The sequence below is a fragment of the Panthera onca genome, chromosome C1 (genome assembly GCF_046562875.1).
Source record: "Panthera onca isolate mPanOnc1 chromosome C1, mPanOnc1 haplotype 2, whole genome shotgun sequence".
Taxonomy (NCBI): domain Eukaryota; kingdom Metazoa; phylum Chordata; class Mammalia; order Carnivora; family Felidae; genus Panthera; species Panthera onca.
The window spans coordinates 60,538,605-60,562,039 of record NC_138346.1 but is presented as its reverse complement, the minus strand read 5'-3'; the positions used below and the strand labels follow the sequence as shown (position 1 = coordinate 60,562,039).

General features: G+C 41.0%; 1 protein-coding gene across 2 annotated transcripts in view; it reads left to right on the top strand.

Moving 5' to 3' along the window:
- The first annotated feature begins 5,845 nt into the window (after positions 1-5,845).
- RAPGEF4 (Rap guanine nucleotide exchange factor 4) overlaps positions 5,846-23,435 on the top strand; it is a 289,302-nt gene continuing 271,712 nt past the window's right edge. For both annotated transcript variants that reach the window (XM_060621676.3, XM_060621675.3), the window contains exon 1: positions 5,846-6,073. In XM_060621676.3, the coding sequence (XP_060477659.1) occupies positions 6,009-6,073 (65 nt within the window). In that variant the 5' untranslated portion in view covers positions 5,846-6,008. The remainder of the gene's footprint in view (positions 6,074-23,435) is intronic.

Here is a 23,435-nt window from a genome sequence, read left to right as displayed (position 1 = left end):
TCCTAAAGATTTTAATAGGGACTCCATAGGGGCACCTGGGTGGCTCAGTCAGTTAAGCATCAGACTCTTGGTTTTGGCTCAGGTCATGATCTCATGGTTCACGGGTTCGAGCCCGTGTTGGGCTCTGTGCTGACAGTGCGGAGCCTGCCTGGGATTCTCTCTGTCCTCCTTTCTCTGCCCCTTTCCACCTCCCCGACTTGTGCGCTCTCACTTGCATGTGCACACAATCTCTCTCTCAAAATAAACTTAAAAAAAAAATAAGTGACCAAAAAAGCTATATATCCAGTGGCAGAGTAGAATTACCCTACTGAGCAAGTCTAAAGCAGAGAGAAAAAAAAACACTAAAATTGCTTTTATTTATTTTTTTAAAGTTGAGGTACATTTGACATATAATATTATATTAGTTTCAAATGTACAACATAATTAGATATTATTATGATCACCATAATAAGTGAAATGATCACCACAATAAGTCTAGTTAACATCTATTACCACATATGGTTACAAAAATTTTTTCTTATAATGAATAAAGTTGCTTTCATAATTTCACCCAGAAGTCCTGCTTCTTCAATAAATTGGTTGTATTACCAGCAAGAGTGATGGATATATTTTTATAACCCACCTTCCAGTTAGGTAGCTAAAACAGGGTGAATCAGATTCTCCCTATACACAAATATGGGGATGTCTAATGAATGTCTAATCTATAATAGAATTCCCAGGACTGGGAAAGTGTGAGGCCTTATTGTGCTTCTGTCACTGTGCTATTGATCTCTATATTATAATATGAAGAATGACAGAGCCAGGTAAGCATAGAGTGAATGGAGAAAAGATTGTGAGACCAAGTCTAAAATAGTCTTCAGGAAACTTTAGTGTTTCTCATAGAGGCAGACGCATCCTTTATATCTCACACAGCCAAAATGCATAATTAACAGATGCCAAGGCCCTTTAGTATAACAGATCTCAATTGATTGTCACCAGGTTCCCATGAAATGCAGAGGGCATTTCAGATAATAGCAGATGCTATTTATCTGCATTATACAGAAAGTAATAACTGTAATATAATATAGATAATATTATATAATACAACAATAACAACAACAACAACAACAACAATAATGGCTAGCGGTTATTGAGGATGCATTATGTACCTGGAACTTATGCTAAATTTCCTATAACCATCATATTCATGTATAATTCCATTAATGTCTCCACTTTACTGATGATGAAACAAGGTCTTAGGCTAAGTAATTCACTTAAGGTCAAACTGTAGAGGATGGAACTGCAACTTAATCTCAACCGTTTCTCAAATTCCTAACCCTGAACCTCTGCTCAGATGAACAAAATGGAACTTGGACATTAAGTAACTCATTCAAAGTTCTACAATTAGTAGTCACTGGCATTAATGAACTTGGGTCTTGTAACCTATCCTTATCTCATTGGAGATCTTCAATGAAGATCTCAGCTCTCTCATAGAGAAAGAATTCACTAACCTATAGGAAGGAGATTAAACAAATATTTTTTGCCAATGAAAAAACAGGCCTCAAAGGAAGATACTTTAGGTAAATTATATCCATACATTAGAATATTTTGTAGCTATTATTTTATTTTATTATTATTTTTTTTTTTTAAATTTTTTTTTCAACGTTTTTTTATTTATTTGTGGGACAGAGAGAGACAGAGCATGAACGGGGGAGGGACAGAGAGAGAGGGAGACACAGAATCGGAAACAGGCTCCAGGCTCTGAGCCATCAGCCCAGAGCCTGACGCGGGGCTCGAACTCACGGACCGTGAGATCGTGACCTGGCTGAAGTCGGACGCTTAACCGACTGCGCCACCCAGGCGCCCCTGTAGCTATTATTTTAATGAGGATTATTTTAAACATGTAAAGCACTTTTCCATTCCAAATAGAAAAAGTAACATAAAATACTAATGCTTTCAAGTTTGTATGAATGCATGTATCTATATACATATGCAGTTAACCCTTGCATACCTTGGGTTTGAACTGCAGGGGGTCCACTTACATGTGGATTTATTTTGATCAATATGGACAGTACAGTAAATGTACTTTCTCTTCCTTATGATCTTCTTAGTAATATTTTATTTCCTGAAGCTTACTTTATTGTAAGAATACAGTGCACAATACATATACATAATGATGATTAGCTGACTGATGTTGATAAGGCTTCTGGTCAACAGTAGATTATTAGTAGTAAAGTTTTGGGGGAGTCAAAATTATATGCAGATTTGACTGCATGGAGGTGGTAATGGTGGGGAGGCAGTGGTGGGAGGCTGAAGGTGTGTGTGGTGTGTATATCAGCGCCCCTAATCCTGAAGCGATTCAAGGGTCAACTGTACACGTAATTGAATGTAAGTAGCTAGTTATATGCATGTTTTTATGGGTGTATATATGATTGTATCTTTTTCAAATGGGAAATTAAGAATAAAATGCACTAAAGTATTAGAGATAAATTATTATCTCTAGGTGGTGGAATTATGGGTAGCTTTTACTTTTTCTCCTGTACTTTCCTTTATTTTCCTCCAAAAATGTTCTTTTTTATTTCTCCTATCAGATGGGTTTATTATTTGTTATTATTATTATTTGCTTTTCCAGTTTTATCTGAGATATAATTTGCATACCATAAAATTCGCTCATTAAAAAATTTTTTTTTTTTACATTCATTTATTTTTGATAGAGACAGAGCACAAGCGGGGAAGGTGCAGAGAGAGAAGGAGACACAGAATCCGAAGCAGGCTCCAGGCTCTGAGCTGTCAGCAAAGAGCCTGACCCGGGGCTCAAACTCATAGACTGTGAGATCATGATCTGAGCTGAAGTCGGACGCTTAACTGACTGAGCCACCCAGGTGCCCCAAAATTCGCTCATTTTAAATACACCAATGATATTGTTAAATTTACAGAGTTGTGCATTCATCACAACAAGCCAATTTTAGCACATTTCCAACACTCCAAGATTTCTTGGGCCCATTTGCAGTCACTCCCCATTCCCACTCTCCAGACCTAGGCAATCCCTAATCTACTTTCTGTTTCTATAGACTTGCCTTTTCTGCACATTTTATCTAAATGGAATCATACCATATGTGGTCTTTTTAGTCTGGCTTGATTTACATTCTTTTAAAGAAAGAAAAAGAATAAATATTCTCTGGTTCTTTGCCTTTCGCATCAAAACCAAAGAAAATCCCTTACTTTCTTCCTCTTCATAATAGCATAATCATGTTACAACATCTTCTTTACCTCCATAGTTCTTGACTCAAATCCCTTTTAGACCATAAGAGTAAGTTGTAGAACAGTGAACTTATTCCAGATATTTCAGGGGTCTCTCCTATCCTTGTTTCTCACAAGTTTCCTTATTTCTTTATATTAAAAAAATATATAACTATTTTATTCTTATCACCTGGGCAGTCATTTTTTACTTGCCTTCTACTCTTGATTCTTTTGACCAAACCAGTGACTCCATCTCTGAAGTGCAAGGGCTTTGGAATCAGACCTGGGTCTGGTTCAGGAACCCCCAGTCCTGAGAGGCCAGTAGCCGGGCTCTCAAGAGCAAGTTATCAATCTTTCCTGAGGCTCAGTGTCCTTGTCCTGGTGAGTACATTAGAGTAACTGGTACCTACGACCACAGCTAAATGGGAACATAAGAGGGCTCTGGGTAAGCCAATGATTGCTGGTACTCCTTTGAAAGAATTTTTTTTTTAAACGTTTATTTATTTTTGAGACAGAGAGAGACAGAGCATGAATGGGGGAGGGTCAGAGAGAGGGAGACACAGAATCTGAAACAGGCTCCAGGCTCTGAGCTGTCAGCACAGAGCCCGACGCGGGGCTCGAACTCACAGACCGCGAGATCATGACCTGAGCCAAAGTCGGCCGCTTAACCGACTGAGCCACCCAGCAGCCCCGAAAGAATATTTTTTAAATAATTCTTCAACTTCTATTTTGAGGAAAGACAGGGTTTCCATAGAGCAAAACAGATGCCTTGCAGTTCATTAGACCTATGCTCCTTAGAATGCACATTTGACTTCTTGGGCTCTTATTGCCATGTCAAGTAGCTCATCAAGGCTCTTTTAACCCAAACAACACTCTCCCTCAAAGGACTGATAAATATAATTTTCTATGTTTCATTTTCCAAGATTTTTGTCCCTTCTTGTGGAGTAGTGGCCTGGGCAGCTTTCCTTCTGACTTGGCTTCATAGAATGTTCTGAAGATTAAATGGGATAACACTTGTGGAGATCTCTGCATAGCTTGTGACACCAACGGATATTCAATAAATGGTGACTCTGAGATTCTGGTAATGAAACATCATATGCAGTCATTTTTTCCTCTAGCTCCTTATATTTATTCTTGAGTAAAGGCATTTTGAGAGAGCATTTGGTAACCTTGAAATGTTCTCAAGAGCTCTTTATAAACAAATCTTAATAAATATGAGACCCATTTCCTCCCTCATACCTCTATCAGAAAGAAAAGCAGCAACAGAAATGCTTTTGGTACTCTTTGTATAGCGTAACATTTTAAATAGTACTTACCTAAAACATGACAGAAATGGATGGAGGTCAGCTGGGGACAAGCACCAAGCAGGGAGGTGTTGCTGAGAGAATGGGTGGCAGGTCTGAAACCAGATCCTGGCTATCGAGCAGAGGGAAAACAGCAAAGTCTTTGGAGGAGTTTTATTAGGATAAAAGCATCCCAGAATGCACCTGCTGTTTCATTCTCCAGTCTCCTTGAACCTCCTCTGAGCAGGGGAGTAAGGGCAGGGCAGGAGAGAAAAACACCAAAGTGAGGTTAGCAGTGCTATGTCTCTTTTCCCATGATCTATTCCTAAAGGTACAGCATAAATATCAAAACAGGGTTTGGTAGTAGTCCGAAAGATTTAACTTGTCCCCAAATTCCTAAATAACGATTAGAGCTTAGTTTGATTTTTGGCTGAACATAACCAAACAACTTCTAGGCATAACATTTGTTGTGCACGCCTACCAGGGACAGGATGAAGTGACCACCTACCCATTCCACACTCCAGTCAAGGAAAGGGCCGGCACGTGGGGCCAACCATGCAAGTTTGCCCATGTGCCTTGGGATCTTGGCTCCCAGACCCCAAACCTCAGTTCTGCTTGTGGCTCCACTACTCCCCACTCTTAACTGTGTTTCTTCTCTCCATGCAGGTGATGGAGGCCCAAGCAGGTCCCAGGTTCAAGGCCAGAGACTTCGGCTAGGCATCCCCTCAGTCACTGCTGGTGACCCTTCTGGCCCACTGGCTGCCCCCCCCTCCTGCTTCCAACATGCCTTCACTGCCCCTCCATTCCATCCCAGCTCTTCCTCACCCTTCAGGACAAACTGTCCCCTGGACTCCACACTTGGTGACTACCGTGGGTGCTCCTGCCCTAAGCCATGATAACCTTCCTCTTCATCCCTTTTGAAAGGGGAAACGGGAAAGGTGAGCAAGAAACCGCCAGCAAGTTTCGACCACCGCCGAGGAAGACTAATGGGTTTCTAAGGAAACAGGGAGGCAGCAGCCATTTTAGTGGCATTCGCTGTATGAAAAATATATACACTGACATTCACCCCCGCCCCCTCCTCCTCCCCCTCCCCCCTCCCCCCTCCCCACCCGTGGCGCCTTCGCTCCGTCCGCGCTTCCGAGGCCCAGGTCTCCCCGAGACGTGCGGCCACCTGTCGCAGGTGGCCGGCCACGCTGGGTCGCCCCGAGCCGCCCTCCCCGCAGCGGGCGGGACCGCGGGACTGCCCACCCCCGGCGCCGCAGTGCAGCTGCGGGCGGGCGGCTCGGGCCCTCCCGGTCCCCGCGTCCCGCCCCTCGAGTCCCCTCCCCCGCCGGCCCCCCGCCCCGCAGGCCGCGGGAGCCCGCTGGGAGGGCGGGCCCGTCGCCGGCGCGCTGGTCGCGAGACGGGCCGGGAGGAGCGGGTCGGCGCCGCGGGCTGGGCGGAGGCGGAGGCAGAGCGAGCGCGGGAGGTCGCCGCAGCCGGGGACACCGCGCGCCGCTGCCCAACATGGTCGCTGCGCACGCCGCCCATTCTTCCTCCTCAGCCGAGTGGATCGCCTGCCTGGATAAAAGGTAGCTCGGGTCCCCCCACCCCCCCCAAACCCGGCTGGGGCTCGGCGGCGCCGCCCCTGCCCCTCACCTGGGCGCAGCGCGGGGGAGGGAGCTGAGAGGGGCCGCGTCCCGGCCGGGGGAGGGGGGCTCACCCAGACCCACCCCCCCGCCTCCCGTGGGCGCGCGCCACCCGCACGAGATTCTTCCACGTGGTGGAGACAAGGCAGCGCAGTGGGGAGCGGGGGCAGCGCCAGCCGCTCCGGGCCCCCCTCGCCCGGCCCTCCTTCACCTTCTCCTCGGCCGCCCCCCACCCCCCCGCGCGCGCCCACCCGCCGGCCCGCCGCTGCAGGCTGCGCTCTTGGGTGGGGGGCGATTTCCCCTCGGCCTCACGGGACGGCAGGATAGCTCCGTACCTTTCTTCTTGCTGTTCAGACCGTAGGGGTACATGTAATTTAAGTTTTAAGGAGGGGTGAGGGGAAGGGCAGGTGCGGAGTAACGTTCCTTTTTTGTCCCCGAAAGCAAAGTGTGAGGGACCCAGCGGAGCTGTCAAGCAAGTGCCTCGCTGAAATTCTCAGCTCCTGCCCCCGCAGTCGCTTGCTCAAGGTCTGTGTTAGGAAGGTCACGCGGGAGACCGCTTTCCCCGGAGTGCCTGCGTCTCGGGGGGGAAAGACCGTGACTCTGAAAAATTAAAAATCACAAAGCATCCTTAACTCCTGACGACAGCTCTACAGAAGGAGGGTGTCCCCGTGTAACAACTGCGGACTGCAATTGTTTCCAGGCTCTGACAGCATAATTCTCTGTTTGTCCAGATTGTGGGTTTAGCAGTAAACAGTACGCAGTATGTTAGCAATTATTCTTTATTACCCTGATTAAAAGGTGATGCCTCTGAACTTTTAAGAACTGAGCAGAGAGATCTTGCAGAGTGTACTGCCTCTGAATTTTCGGGTTTGATGCGGCAGGGCAGTGATTCATGTCTTGCAGCTATCTGCATGACATCTCTATTTGCATTTGTGTGAAATATTTTGGGTTCTGCCATATTGAAATTTTTTACAATTAGCAGATTCCTAACCAGATCAAACTTGAAAATCTTAAATGTAACATGCTCTGAATACTTTACTATTACAGGCCTTTGTTGAAAAAAATTAAGTAATTTGAGAAAAGCTAAATGTGGCTCATTTGAAAAATTAATATATCTGAGAAATAATCTTTACTTTCAATTACCACACAGTAGCAAGATTTTTTGGCAGACAGTGCCCTATTTACTCGAAAATGATATGTACTAATATTAGAAGAATTGCTTGCAATAAATAGTAAGAGAATTGAAGTGATGGTTAAATCATACAGAATTATGTAGAGGAACTGAGCATATTTAAGTGAAGAGGCTGCTAATGTGATAAGTAATCTAAATTTAATAGTTTAGGAAAGATGAATTATAAAAGAAGAGAAAATCAAGCTCTTGTACTTGACCTATAAATAGTAGTGCTTCCTCACCAGTGAATTTTTTTAGATAATAGATTACATATTTCTATTTTCAGAAATGCGTGGCATGCCTTTTCTGAACAGTCCGCAATTCACTGGAAATCCTTTAGTCAATAAGTACTTATGGCAGAATCATAGAGCAATACTAACACAAGTGGGGTGTATTTGACTCTGTCTTTTCATAATGTGGATCTGCCCAAATGATTTTGTTTAGAATATATTTTTAGAACATAGAGCCACAATCTAATGCCACCACCATTCACAGTATGGGAAAAAACCTACCAAAGGTGCGGGAAAAAAATAAACCTCCACAAATACTGAGCCTAGCATTCATGGAGTATGGGAGAGTGGATAGATCAATAAATAAGTTAAGGGTTTTAGGCCCAGACTGTCACCAGCTCTGATCTTGGAGATGTCACTTTTACTTCCCTGAGTGTCTGAAAAATGAGGATAGAACTGTCTTACCAGGGATTAGTGGATCAAATAACAATAACAAATGGTGAAAGTAGTACTTTGAAAACTGGGAAGTGCCATGTAAATATTTTATTTTGTGGTGTCAAGATAACCTTGCATTTTTCTGTAGTGTTGATGCTAGAATTCCTTTAAAGAGCAGATAGGAGTGGCAATCTCATTCCAAGAGGGCCTTGGGGTACTTGTTCTGAAGTTGCATTTTTACTTAGATTGTTAATTTTGTGGGGGAGGAGGAAGATTAAGGGTGCTGATGGAAGTTGGGAAACTGCCCTCAGTATTTCTGAGAAATGCAATCATGATACCTTATTCCAGGTACTGTGGGGCTGTGTGGGAGGGTGGTGGGGGCAGGGGGTAAAAAAAAAAAAAAAAAAGATGAGTTGCCATTGACTTGGGGGATGGGTGGCCAGAATGGGATAGCTACATAAACAACTAACCACAATGCAATGGTAAGTGCTTTAAGGGAGATGTATGAAATGCTTTAGGAATGCCAAGGAGACAGTTATCAGCTCTGCTTGGCAGGGATGCTTCCTACATGTTCTTGCCTGGACCTTGGAGGTTGAGGGAAATTTTATCAGGCAGAGAATTTGGGGAGGGCATGCCAAGTAGAGGGAGCAGTGTGAACAAAGACACACAGGTGTGGCATATACATATGTTAATTTCTTCCCAGGCACAAATTCCTTTTGGAACCAAATCGAGAGCATAGGAATGTGTGCTCTATTTTTCTAAAACTTGCAATCACAGACATTTTTAAACATAAAACACACACAAAAAAGAAGGAATGGTACAATGAACCCCTATGTACTATTTGGGGATATGATGCTGGGGGACCTTTCCCATAGCTGCAAAATGTAGTTTGGGTACATACATCATGCAAGTGACACCTGTTGTAGACAGCTAGAAAAAGAGGGACCCAGGGGTTGGAAATAAAAAAGAGGAGCTAAAGGAAAAAGTGCCTGAGTAAAGAAGTACACAATACAAGTTGAAACAAACAAAACAAGGAAAATAAAGCCTTAGAAGTGTTTTTAGACACACCTAGAAAGTTGTCATAGGCAGGCAATGCTATAATAACTTGCATGTGGGGAGGGGGTTGAAAAATATATAGATACATGCATTAGATTAAAGAAGAAAATCCAAAGCTTTTAATGTATCAACTGTCCAAGTTCTTGGACTATGGTGGGACCGAGGAGATGGGATTGTACAAATACTAATCTGACAATGAGAAAGACATCTGAACATTTGGATGGATAAGAGCCATTGAAAAAAGTCTCAGCAGACATACCGTTAAGCAAAACAAATTTATTATTTCATTGATCTTACATTATTGATCTTACATTATTTTTCATTGATCTTACATTATTTTTCATTGATCTTACATTATTTCATTGATCTTACAATTTTTTTCTAAGCAGGGAAGGTAATTAGAAATGTATTACATAAAAAAACAAAGAAATGTATTACATACTACCCCCTATTTGGGATTTAGGATATGTAAAGTATCTGTGTGTGTTTGTGTGTGTGTGTATGTGTGTGTGCATGCATACATGTGCGTGCTCTGTGTGCTGACCATTGTTTAATTTTACTGAAAATATTTTTCCCATAAGAATTTAAGTTTGCCACCTATGAACTTAAGACCCATTTATAGGTCATAATTCTTATGGTTGGTAAGGCGGTATTTCAAAGATACCACACGTAACTCACAGATGTATAGTGAATCACTGCCGGTATTCATTGCTATGGAGCAGGGGACAGATCTACCAGCTGTCAGTGTGTCTCCTGAGCTAAGAATGGGTTTTACATTTCTGAATGGTTGGAAATAAACCAAAAAAAGATTACTGTTTTGTGACCCATTAAATTTATATGAAATTCAAATTTCAATGTCCATGAACAAAGTTTTATTGGAACACAGCCACACTCATTTGGTTAACATGTCCACGGCTGCTTTCACGCTACAGTGGCAGATTTGAGTAGCTGCCGCGGAGACTGTGTGACCACAGAGTTTAAAGTATTTACTGTGTGGATCTTTGAAGAAAAAGTTTGCCGTGTCCTGTTACAGATGAAAGAATCTGGCTGATTGACCGAGAAATCACTGGAGATGAGAGAAATTGTCTCCCTCTGGGAAGGAGTTCGTAATATTCTGGTTTCTCATTCTTCAGCTAGAAGTGTAGCTTGGAGGGACATCCTCAGTTGATGGGCTTATTTGAGGACTGCCGGTGATCACAGGCCAAAGTAGGAAATGAAGTCAACATAGTAAAATCATTGATGTTTCATTTTAAAAACTGCTTCCTATACAGTGTCTATTGCATCTGACTTAATCCCCAAATAGATGTTAAGTATTTTGATGTGATTGAATGAAAGGGAAAGAAATCAAGGAACAAATCTGTTAAAAAACCAAAATGCTTTGAGGCCTGCATGGTGAAAGAGGATGACTCAGAATCAAAGAAGCAGCAGACATGGTCCCACCCCTAAGGAATACTGAAGATCAAAGAACCACACAGAGAAAAAGGCTATCACTGGGGAAGGCTGGTGTCGACCCAGACCCAGGCACACCCTAAAGCAGATGACATTACCCTGATGAATTCTCAGGGATTGGGCTGGTTTTGCAATCTCAGATTCTTAATTTGTCAGCACATCAAAAATTAGTACATTTTTTTCAGGGACATATACAAAGGTACGAAAATCTCAGGTACTGTAAGAATCAGAGAGACAGTTCATTAATTTGAAAATAAGATCAAAGAGGTGGGCACTCACCCCCTGTGGCTGATGTACTCCTTCTGTAGGCAAGCTGTGTGGGAGATCCACTTGTTCCAGAAGCCCATGTTGTACCTTTATAGAGAGAAGCGAAGCTGCCAGGAGATCAGGACACTTACAACTTCTGGCCAGCTCATTCTCTTCCTAGAGTGACAGAGCCTGGGAATTGAATTATAATCAGAAGACAGTTCTGGGAATCCTTCAGGACAGCTTGGCTGTCACCTCTTCCAGTTAGATGACCATTACGTGTGCTCCCATAGCACACTTTGTCCAACACTGTAATATCGTAAGTCAGACTCCATCACAATTTCCTATTTACTTCACTTATGCATCCCTTGATATCAGTTTCTGTATTTCACTCATCGTTTTATCTTCAGTTTCACTGCAACACCGTGACTGTAGAAGGTGCTTATGGGATGAAGGTGAGATTGCTAAATGCATCCTCCTCCTCAGGGATGGAGTAGACTCTGCAACCTTGCAAGCAAGTCCTTGCACCAGCTCCCTTTGCCTTAGAAAAGGCTTGGGTGGGCACCATGGGCATCTGTCTCTGCCGTAACTTCTGTGTTTTCTTGGCAGATGTGACTACTTAAAAAAAAAATTGACATTGTGTAGCTCTATTCTGATCTATTATTGGGAAAGGTTATTATGGAAAATTTCAAAATATACAAAAAGAAGAGAGAATAGTATGTTTCTCTTATATAGCCCCTTCCCCCCTCTGATAATTATCAACGCACAGCCAACCTTGTTTTAGTTATACCCCCATTCATCCCCCAATACCCCCAGAATTATTTTGGTTCAAGTACCAGAACATAGTATTATTTTATCTGTAATTATTTTAGTGTGTATCTAAAAGGTAAGAACTCCTTATGAAGCAAACAATACCATTATCACACATTAAAATATTTGACATTAGTTCCCTAAGATAATCAATATCCAGTCAGTGTTCAAATTTCCCCATTCATCATGTAACTTTTTCTTTCTTGCAATTTGTTTTTATTAGGATCCATGTAGATTCTGTATAGTTGATAATGTCTCTAAGTCTTTTTTATCATTATTGTTATTTTAGAGAAGGAAAGAGAGAGTGAGTGGAGGAGAGGGGCAGAGGGGGAGAGAGAGAGAGAGAGAGAGAGAGAGAGAATCCTAAGCAGACTTCTGTGCTTGGCATGGAGCCCCATGTGGGGCTCGATCCCACAACCCTGGGTTCATGACCTGAGTTGAAATCAAGAGCTGGATACTCAACCGACTGAGCCATCCAGGTGCCTCTCTAAGGCTTTCTTAATCTCTGGATTCTCTATCTTCCTTTTTTTTTTTAATGTTTATTTTTGAGAGAGAGAAAGAGACAGGACGTGAGTGGGGGAGGGCAGAGAGAGAGGGAGACACAGAATGAGAAGCAGGCTCCAGGCTCCAAGCTGTCAGCACAGCCTGACACAGGGCTCCAGCTCCTGGGCCACATGATCATGACCTGAGCCTAAGGCCGATGCTCAACTGACTGATCCACCCAAGGTGCCCCTCTCTCTATCTACCTTATAATAAGTTTGAAGAAACATTTTTTTAAGTCTGAATTTTAATTATGCCTTCCATGTTGTCTTCTAATATGTGCCTTTATCCCCTGTATATCCCATAAATTGGTATTTGGATCTAGAACTTGATTGAATTTAGATACGATTCTCTGGCAACAATACTTCACAGAAGTGTTACCTACTTGCAACACGATTGCTTTTCATGATGTTAGTGATATATCATTTTTTAAAGTTTAATGCTTGCTAACTGTCTTATCTGCAACTTCTTGGAGGACATCTCATTGTAGCCCCAAATACATGGGAGCACATGGCACATACGTGTGGAGCAATTAGAGGAAAACACAACCCATTATGTAATGAGGGTTAAATTCCGTGGTGCTGATTCTACCTGCCCTAGGATTTTCAGAAAGGAAAGGGACAGCCAGAGCTTGACTCATGTTGGAGGCACATGAATGGATGGTGTGCCCATGGAGCAGTGGGCCTGGAGAAGGGTTCCCAGTCCATCACACCCATGGCCCTGCAGCCTGGTCTCCTGAACATAACCTGGGAACCCAAGAGAGTCTTCAGAGGAGGAGTGATGTTCAGCAAAGCAAATTTTGCTTCCTTGTCTTAGTTTGTATTCCCTCAAATAGACTCTGGCTATTCCAATGAGGGCAGGACTGGCAGATTCCTTTTAGTTCAATTTCCTATTAATTTTCTGTGAATTCTTAACATTTAATAGCCCTTACATAGTAGCTGTCAACCCCCCACCCCCCATCCCGTACCACCTTTCCAACCTAAGGCAGCTAGTTTTCCTTTAGTCAGATTTAAATCCCTCTTCATGCATCTTGAACAGTGGCAGTGAAGAGTGAGTTTTCCCTCCAGTACCTCCAATTCACAGATGAGGGAAAGAGAGAAGGGAAGAGGAGAGACTGCTTGGGGAGTACTGAGAGACGGGGGAAAGAGAAAGAGGATGGAAGTAACTGGGTGGGGAGGATGACAGAGAAGGACCCAGACAAACATGAAAGCAAACAGTCGGACTGGCTGGAGAGGAGGCACCTGGTTACTGTGTTTACTCAGTTGCTTCCATGCACATCTGCTTCCTTCCCCTGTACAAAAAGAGAAACAAAGTGCTGTTATTACCCTCTTTTCTCTTCATACATACTCTTTCCTGGAGTACCTTTCCATGTCCTGTGCTTTAACTATGTAGATTCCTTAAACCCTGTATCTTTGGTTTATCTTCTAGACCAGATACATTTTTGTCTCTCCATTGGATATTCCCACATTAATACCCCATTTATATTTAGGGGCAGACATTGTTTGTCTTCACCTACCTCTGCTATAGGGGTTGGAAAAACAAACTATGTACTTTCCTAACCACCCTAGAGGCTAGGTGACTATGTGACACAGTTCTGGCCAATGGGACATAGCAGAGTTCTACTAGAGGCTTCTAGGAAAGATTTTGCTTTATTGGTAAAAGACACAGGTGTATTTGATACCCCCATTCTTCTTTTTATCTGGAATTATGACCTAAGGCCTGGGCCTTTGGCAACCATATTGTAATCCCAGAAGGAAGGCCAGGAGAAACACACATTCTAGTTCTGACTTTGTTCAGCTACTAAGTTTAGGTCAATCATTCTGATTTTTTTATTTTGTTAGGAAAAAAAATCCCTATTTTCATAAACCACTCTTTGTTAGGTTTTCTATTATTTGCTGCCAAAACTATGCCTAACCAAACAAGTTGATACTCAGTTTGTCTCAAATGGACTTCATCTTCCTTAGCCTTCTACTCCATTGGTTTCTCCTCCTTACTCCTATTTTATTGACACTACTCTAATTCTCAAAACTTTGACCTTTCCTGTGGCCCTTTTTACCTCCAACCAGACACCACTTCTTCTCTTGGCCTTTATATTCTACTACATTATTTCAGGGCCTCATCATCTGGATCTGGATCTGGATCCTCTCATTGTTTCTCTCTTCCAATTTGGAACATGTGATATATTCAAATCAGCTTTATTTTAGGGTCAGCCAGATCTGTATTCAAATTCTGTCACTCTCATCTTAGCCATGTGATCTTAGTTAAATTATTAATCTTTCTGAACTTCTGTTTCCAAATCATTAAATTAGATTACAAAGACCAGGGGTGCCTGGGTGGCTCAGTCGGTTAAGCGTCCGACTTCAGCTCAGGTCATGATCTCGCGGTCCGCGAGTTCGAGCCTCGCGTCGGGCTCTGGGCTGACGGCTCAGAGCCTGGAGCCTGCTTCCGATTCTGTGTTTCCCTCTCTCTCGGCCCCTCCCCCGTTCATGCTGTGTCTCTCTCTGTCTCAAAAATAAATAAACGTTAAAAAAAAAAATTAAAAAAAAAAAAGATTACAAAGACCAAGTATATGGTATGTTGAGATTTGTGGGCTAATTCAAGTAGAGCTCCTGGTCCTAAGTAGAGAGCATAGTGTAGGGGGTAAGAGTTTGGGAACCATTCTAGTTTTGATTTTTTTTAAGTTTATATATTTATTTTGAGAGAGAGAGAGATAGTGCATGGGATGGGACAGAGACAGAGGGAGAGAGAGAATTCCAAGCAGTCTCCATGCAGAACCTGATGCAGGGCTCACACTCACAAGCCATGAGATCATGACCTGAGCCAAAATCAAGAGTTGGATGCTTAACCAACTGAGCGATCCAGGCACCCCTCTAGTTTTGATTTTATTAGTGGTGTAATGTTAGGCAAGTTATTCAATCTAGCAGTTGCTTTATAGATTCCTCAGGATTTTCTATATACACAGTCTTGTTATCTGTGAATACTGGAAGTTTTACTTATTTTTTCTGATCTTTATGTCTTTTATCATTTATTTTCTTGCCTTATTGCATTGGCTAGGATTGCCAGGACAAAGTTGAACAGAGGGTTGCGAATGAACTTCCTTGAATCAGGAAATACTTCTTTTTCTTCTATCTTTTTCTTTCCTCTATTTTAAAAAGAGATTATGCAATGTTGATGTTATTTCTTTTAAAATGTTTTATAGATATCATCTGGCCAAGAGTTCTCCTTGTAAGAAGTTTTTGTTTTTTGTTTTTTTAAAATTTTTATTTTATTTTATTTTATTTTATTTATTTATTTATTTATTTATTTATTTATTTATTTTTCAAACGTTTATTTATTTTTGAGACAGAGAGAGACAGAGCATGAACAGGGGAGGGGCAGAGAGAGAGGGAGACACAGAATCGGAAGCAGGCTCCAGGCTCTGAGCCATCAGCCCAGAGCCCGACACGGGGCTCGAACTCACGGACCGCGAAGTTGTGACCTGAGCTGAAGTTGGACGCTCAACCGACTGAGCCACCCAGGCGCCCCTAAAATTTTTATTTTAGAGACAGAGAGAGAGTGCAAGTGGGGAAGAGGGACAGAGGGGGAGGGAGAGAGAGAGAATCCCAAGCAGGCTCCACACTTAGTGCCGAGCTGAACATGGGGCTTGATCCCACAACCCTGGGATCATGATGTGAGCCAAAATCAAGAGTCAGATGCTCAACTGACTGAGCCACCCAGAAACTAGCCCTAGAGAGGGCTAGTCAGAGTTTCTATTTCATCTTGTATCAGTTTTGATGAGTTGTTTCAAGGAATTTATATGACAATGTCAGATAGCAATAAGAGAAGCAAAGGAAAACAAAGCAGAGGAAACTTAGGCGTGATGTTATTTTACAGAGGGTGGTGAGGTCTTTCTGAAAAAGCATCTGATTCAAGACCTTGAATGAACTGAGAGGCCACCTAGTATGAATTCAAATCAGTGTAATCCACGCTTTACTAAATAGGTGAGTGAGGTATTTTAGTGCCTGTGATAAGGGCACAAGCTGAATAAATATGATACTACTATTTTATTTGGTAACCAGGCCTTATTTTGAGAAAGTGTCTTATATAGTATGTTAGTGTCTATAGTATTATTTTGGTATTATACAGAAGCAATATGTACTACAGATAAAGATAATTTCAGAAAATGGTGAAAGGGATAAATTTTCAAATTTTGGTTTATCCTTTAAATATTATTATTTAAAGCTATTTGAAATACTGTCCACTTTATGTATTTTTTTTAAATAATAATTTTTGAGGAAAAAGAAAACTATCCCAGGAGAACTGATGAATGTAATATGGATCAGGAAAAATATGATTATTTAAATGAGGTTAAAAGGATATTGGGGGTTCCTGGGTGCCTCAGTCGGTTAAGCGTCTGACTCTTGACTTCTGCTCAGGTCATGATCTCATGTTTTGTGGGATTGAGCCCTGCATCGGGCTCTGCACTGACAGCGCGGATCCTGCTTGGGATTCTCTCTCCCTCCCCCTCTGCCTTTCTCTGGCTCGTGCATGCCCTCTCTTTCTATCTTTCTCTCTCTCTCTCTCTCTCTCTCTCTCTCTCTCTCTCTCTCAAAAATAAAAAAACCAAAAAACAAAAAACCTTAAAAAAAGGATATTGTGTATGTGCTTTTGATTGGATGCTGACATTTGACTAATAGGGTATCAACATCCCCATCCTAGTGATAAGAGTTTTGGGTTTCATAGTTAGCCAGTTTAGTTTTATCAGTGATGAATTTGTGTGGTACCTCTGTGGGGTCCGTGCTCTCTAAAACAGGCCTCTCAGATAACTATACCAGAGCAAGAAAATGGTCCTGGGTATTTAGAAATCCCAACAGTTTCTCGTTTTGAGGATTTGTTTGCTATCTTAAACAACTCTTCTGTCATTATTCCACCATCTGCCTTTTGATAATGTTTCTTTATTGAATTCTTATCATATTTTTTTCGTCAACTAATTAAATGATATGGTAATATGTTTGTAAATTTTTTCTTGTCAAAAATTGAAGACAATTTGAAAATAGTCTCTGTGGTGATGCAGTGGACTCATAAATATTCCCTGATGGTATTTAAAGACCTGATTTGTAGAGTTAGAACTATCCAGTCAGTAACCAGGTTTTACATTTTACTTACTGAAAACAATTCAAATACTTAGACCAGGAGTCTCTGTTTAATTATCCAGATCATCAGAGCATAGACAGGAGAGCCCTCTATTGATACAAAAAGGTGCAATTACAGAAAAATAGCAAGGAGATCATATAACAAGGCAGCTATGTGTAGAAGGCAGACTTCTGAAGCATGGCCAGACTTGGATGCCAACTGGTTGAATGGGAGTACAATTTTATCGTGCTTTTTTATATCCTTGTGCTGTAACTGTACATTATCAGCTTGTGAATGCACCTTATCTTTTCCTCAATTGAATTTCACATTATCTCTGTTGCTTTGCTTCCTACCTTTTCAGTACTTCTTTGGATATTTATCTTAACAGCTTTACAGGTTCATTTTAGAACTCAACATTCAACAAATTATGCATCATCACTTTTAGGGAAAGAGTGTAAGTATTAGGGAGAAGGGAGAGTGAGGAGTAATAAAATAAGACAATAGGATGGAATGATTTTTAAAATGCAGGAAAGTATTTTAATAAGTGGAATAGCATTTGAATCTATTTCTTTTGAATTGACACAAGCAACCCAGGCATAAAGTTGATGTTGTGTGCTCAATTGTACTTATTTCTATGATTACATAGATCTCACGTTTGTAAGTTTGAGCCCCGCATTGGGCTCTGTGCTGACAGCATGGAGCCTGCTTTGGAACCTCTGTCCCCCCTCTCTCTGCCCCTCCCCTGTGCTCTGTCTCTCTCAAAAATAAATAAACATTAAAAAAAAAAAAGAAAATCAATAAAAGCCCACTGACATTTAGATGCTAAAACAGGTATGTGAGACAGCAGTATAGCTCCTTAGTGTGACATGTGACATGGCTGCTACTGCCCCCATCTCCTTCTCTTTCCTTGGTTTGTGAGAGCTGTTGCTGGCTTGCAGCTGAGAGCTGACAATACACACATCCCCTGCTTCTTTCTGAGAGTGCTCCCAGTTGGCATGTATTAACATGTCTTTCTTCTTCCCAGAAGAAATTGACAGGAGCTCATGAAATGTAATGTACTGTGATTTATACTATATTTTAATTGGGGTCAAGCCAAAGAATTTCTGCCTTATAAATGTTAATTTACTTTTACAAACCCTATCACTGGGAATTAAATGGTCATAACATTTTGGTGTGTTTTCCTACAGTATTTTTTCTGAGTATGTTTTTAACTTGTTTGAGCTCACACTTAAGATTTCAGGCCTCTTAAAATGAACATTACAGGATGGTCATTTTCCTAGGTTACTAAAACTCTTTACAAATATAATTTTTATTGGCTGAAATGATATGGATCATACAGCTTAAGTTTTTCCTTGTTTTTGGGCAAGAAAGACATTTAAAAATTGTTGCTGTTTTCAATACTGCTATAACCTTTTACATTAAGTTTTTCCCATGTTTTAGGTTATTTTCTTAGGTTAGAGATACCCAAAGGACTAAATTAGTTAATGTATGTGAAGAGATTTAAGATTTTTGGTATATATTTTCAAATTGCTTTTCATAAAGACAAGAAGATAGTGGGACACCTGAGTGGCTGAGTTGGTTAAGCATCCAGCTCTTGGTTTTTGGCTCAGGTCGTGATCATGTGCTTCGTGAGATTGAGCCCTGTGTCGGGCTCTATACTGGCAGTGTGGAGCCTGCTTGGGATTCTGTCTCCCTCTCTCTGCCACCTCCCTATTCTCTTTCTCTCAAAATACACAAATAAACTTTTTTTTTTTTTAAAGATAATAAGTACCATTATCCGTATTTTACAAATAAGGAAACTGAGTTTGGAAAAATTATATTGTCCAGAGTCACACAGCTGGTAAGTACCAGGGACCAATATGGGATGAAACCCTATTCTCTTTTGACTATAATGGTGTTTAAGTATGTTCTTTGGCATATTAATAGGTAGTGCAATGAAAAGAAGACTCATAATAAAAAATTTTTTATCAAGCTATCAAAATGTTGAGTTAAAAATAATTAAGATCTTTTTAAAGGTCCTCACAGCCCTGGACATCACTGCGATGATGATCTGTGGCTGTAAAACACTGGAGGATTGTGTGCTCCAGTCTCTCTTCCTTAGCCCTTTGCTTCCTCACTGCACTCTGTCTTGCCTCCCTGTGCCTGCTTTGAGTGCCTCAGTGCCCTGGGGTTGCTGGAATGACAGTCTCCTGTAACTCTTACCGTTAACACTGCTCTTCCCACCCTGAGTGAGCTTCTAGAGACCATGTGAGGAGCCACTGTCCACCCCCTGGATTTGCCCAGGTAATCCCTAGTGGATTGTTTCTTGTCTTCCTCTCTGTCTAGCCTTTTTGAGTTGACATTTTCCCCCTGAGCTCTGTCTTGTACCTCCCTCAAAGGTTAATGTCTCATAATAGGACAAGTAGGATAGATGTGTTGGCCCACACCTGGAGGCAGACACAGAATGAAAGGGTACTGCCCTATATTTCTCTTCCTTTATCTTGTATCTTTTTCTTTAGAGTCTTACAGTCACAAACTCCCTAACAATTGCTAAAGTAATTTGAGCTAATGTGTTCAAGAGTTTAACATTTAAAGGTTATCTAGAGATGTCAAAGCTTTAACCTAAAGGAAATTAAGATGAAACTCACACAATGAGAGTATTTGCCTGGTGGTTCTTTTTGTCACATTGTCCAGATGTGCACCATCTAATGTAGCCCTAATCCTAGCAGGTCTCCCCAGGATGTACCATCTCTTGTGCATTTTGTCTCATTAAAGGTTTTCTGTACATGGTTTCTAAATTACAAGAACCTCAAGTTACTCAGAGTGCTGAAAACCTGATGAAATCTTCAAGTTGATGAGGCTGATCTGTTTTAGAACACGAGATTAATTTTTAGATATACAACAATAAACAAATGGCTGAAAGCCAAACAGTATCATTATCTATAGTGAGTCTTCAGTTATCTAGCATCGTAAATTTTATACAGATTTATTTTTATTAAACCTTCAAACTTGACGTAATTTAATAATTCTGGTAGAAATGGTATTTAATGGTATTCACAAGTGACATTTAATATGATTGCTTTTCTAAAGCATACTGAATATAATTTTTCTTTTACTTGGTGATTGAGGCTCAGTGTACTGAATATAAATTGGTATCCTGTGCTATAATGTGATTTTGAAGTATGTGGATGATTTGTTTCAGCACCAAATACCTCTGTGTTGTTTTCTTCCTTTTTTTTTTTTTAAAGCCTGCTTTTGTTTCCTTTGCCTGACTCTTCTTCCCTGATGCCCAGAAGCTGTCACTCCTTGCTTGCTGCCCTGTAGTGTCTGTCCTGTCTCCTTCCCTTGCACAAACATGATATCCTCCTTGTAAGCCTTTGGATTTAGAATCTAGGTTATCAAAGTTTATTGGAGCTGTACGTATAGTACAAGGATACCTACTGTGCCCCTGAGGATTTCTCTTCTGAGCAAAGTGTATACATTTCAGAGTTTTAATATTGTAAGGCCTCCATTTTGGTTATATAAAGCCTTTTAAACTTATTGGCTATATGATCTCACTTCTATGATTTTTTTTCTTAATAACTGAGATTTCTAGATAAATATCTTTTGAATAGTTGAGGCATTACTGTAAAAAGATTAATTCCTTCATTCAGCAAATATTTATTGAATACTTAGAAAACACCTTCTAGGTGCTTAGGATTCTTTAGGTAAGCAAGAGAAGATCCCTGCTCTCTGAGATCTTACATTTTAACAGAGGAAATAGATGAAAAAATAGTAGATATAATAAATAAGTTACATGTTCTGTTTGAAAGTAATATGTGTTATGGAAAAAACACAATGAAAATAAATAAGAGATCAAGAGTACTAGTGGGAGTGGTGAAGATTGTAATAGTAAGTAGGTTGGTCAGAATATGGTGCATTGGGAAATTGTGACTTAAGCGAAGAGGCGAGGGAGTTAATCAAGCATATGTTTCGGATGAGAATATCCTGGCAATAGGAATAGCCAGTGTAAAGACCCTGGGGTTGGTCATGTGTGGATTGCTCAAGGAACAGTAAGGAGGCTATTGTGGCTAGACTGTAGTGACCAAGGGAAAGATTAGGAAAGGAAGTCTGTAGAGAATGAGGGCAGATCATATAGGGACTTGAGAGCTATTATAAAAGCCTCAGCCTTTACTTAGAGTGAAATAGGGAGCCACTGAAGGGTTTTGAGCAGAGGAATGATCTAACCTGACTTTCATTTTTACAGAATTACTATGATCACAATGTTAAGAAGATGGTGTGGGGGAGGGGACAATGGTGGTAAAAGGGAGACTATTAGGAAGCTATTGTAATCCAGGAGAGAGGTGATGGTGGTTTGGACCAGAGTGACAGCAGTGAAGATGATGAGAAGAAGTAGGAAGCATTTGGGAAGTAGAACCAGTAGGACAGGAAATGAGTGTGGGAATGTGTGAGAAAGAGTAGTCAAGGATACTTTGAAGGTTTTTGGCCTGGGAAGTTGGAAGGATTGTAGAGCCATCTGTTATGATGGAGAAGGCTAGATTTAGGGTATATTTAAAGGGAATGAGGAGTTCAATTTTCAACAATTTGAGTTTGAGATGTCTATTAGACATTCAGCTGGAGATGTTGACTGGAAATTTGATATGTGACTCTGGAGCTTAGAAGAGCAGTCTGAGCTGGAGATATAAATTTGGGAATCATTAGTTCATAGATGATATTTAAAGCCATGAAATAGAGAAACATCAGGAAGTGAGTGTTAAAAGAGGACCAAGGATTAAGCACTGCCATCTTCTAACAAGAATTCGGGGGGAAAGGGAATGACCAGCAAAAGAAGCTGAATAGGAGTGACCAATGAAGTAGGAGGAAAACAACAAAATGTGGAGTATTGGGGAATCTGGCTGGTTCAGTTGGTAGAGCATGCAACCCTTGATCGCAGGGTCATGAGTTCAAGCCCCAGTTTGGGTGTAGAGCCTACTTAAAAACAAAAACAAAACAAAAAACAAAAAAAAATAAATAAAACACGTAATATGTCTTGAGAGTCGAGTGAAGATGTTTTCAAATATTCAGATAGTTCATGTCATGTTGACAAACATGAGGAAGAAGAAAGACTATAACCTGGGTTTGCATTTGAAGTTTTGTATCTCACAGATGACATAGCCAACAGGTCTACTTTTCTACCCTGGTTGACAGTTGGGAGGGTTGCAGACTCTGTGCCAGGTCTCTTGGAATGTTGTTGTGAGGAAGATAGGAGGACTGAAAACAAAAAGAAAATAACTCACCCATAAAGTGCAGGGCAAATGCAAATCCTGTGGCCTAAACTAGAATGAGATCATCTGCCTAAAATGTGGGTAAATGGGAAAGCCCATGTAAAGAAAGATGAAAAATCAAGGTATAGAGGTGCAGAGGACAAGAGGTAGGATAGCTTGAATGTAGTTATGAAAACATAGGGTGTTATTTCTCCCTAACAGATGGAGGAAAGAACAGGGAGTCAACATCACCGTGATAAATACTGAACAGCAAGGAAGCAAACTATCACAGCTGAGGCATGCGGGCTGCTGTGAAACTCAGAAGTGATATTATCAATAAAGCCAGAGTTGGCAAGTATTTAACAAATAAACAACATATGGCTCATTGGTTGCCATGTCCCTGGAAACATCTCCTCTCAGGAGAAAGTGTGCCTCTGTAAATGAGTTTCTAGTTGGTGCACATTGCTTTTGATACATATGGCAGTTGTGAAATTATAACTACCCAGTGTACCTAAGCAAAAATGCTGCTAAAAAGACATCTATACAGTTCTGACTCTGGACAAAGGGACTCAGTTCTTCCTATTTCTTCCATTAAATACAACTATAAACCTAGACATTATATATAAAATAAACAGGAAAAGACTCTGAAAGGTGGAGAGAAGAAGGCATACTGGTTTGGGACTTCTCTTTCTGAAGAAGCCATAATAGTGAGTTCCTTGAGTTTTCTTTTTGTCTCATATATTCCAGGATCCTGGAGTAGATAGCAATCCAGAAATGCCAAAGGACACAGGTCCAAAAAAAAAAAAAAAAATCTTTGACAAAAGTCTGTTTTTTTTGAGGACAAACAAAGGAGTAGCCTAGCAAGATAGAACAAGTTTTAGATAATCTTTGCCCTACTTTAACCAAACACCACAGAAAACACTGCAGTCTCACTTCCACCTTCATGGGTGAAGACTGAGTGTGGAGCCTAAACTTTGACCCTTGCCTAACTGTAATGAAGCAGCCCTTCCCACCTGGATTTAAAGCAGCATAAA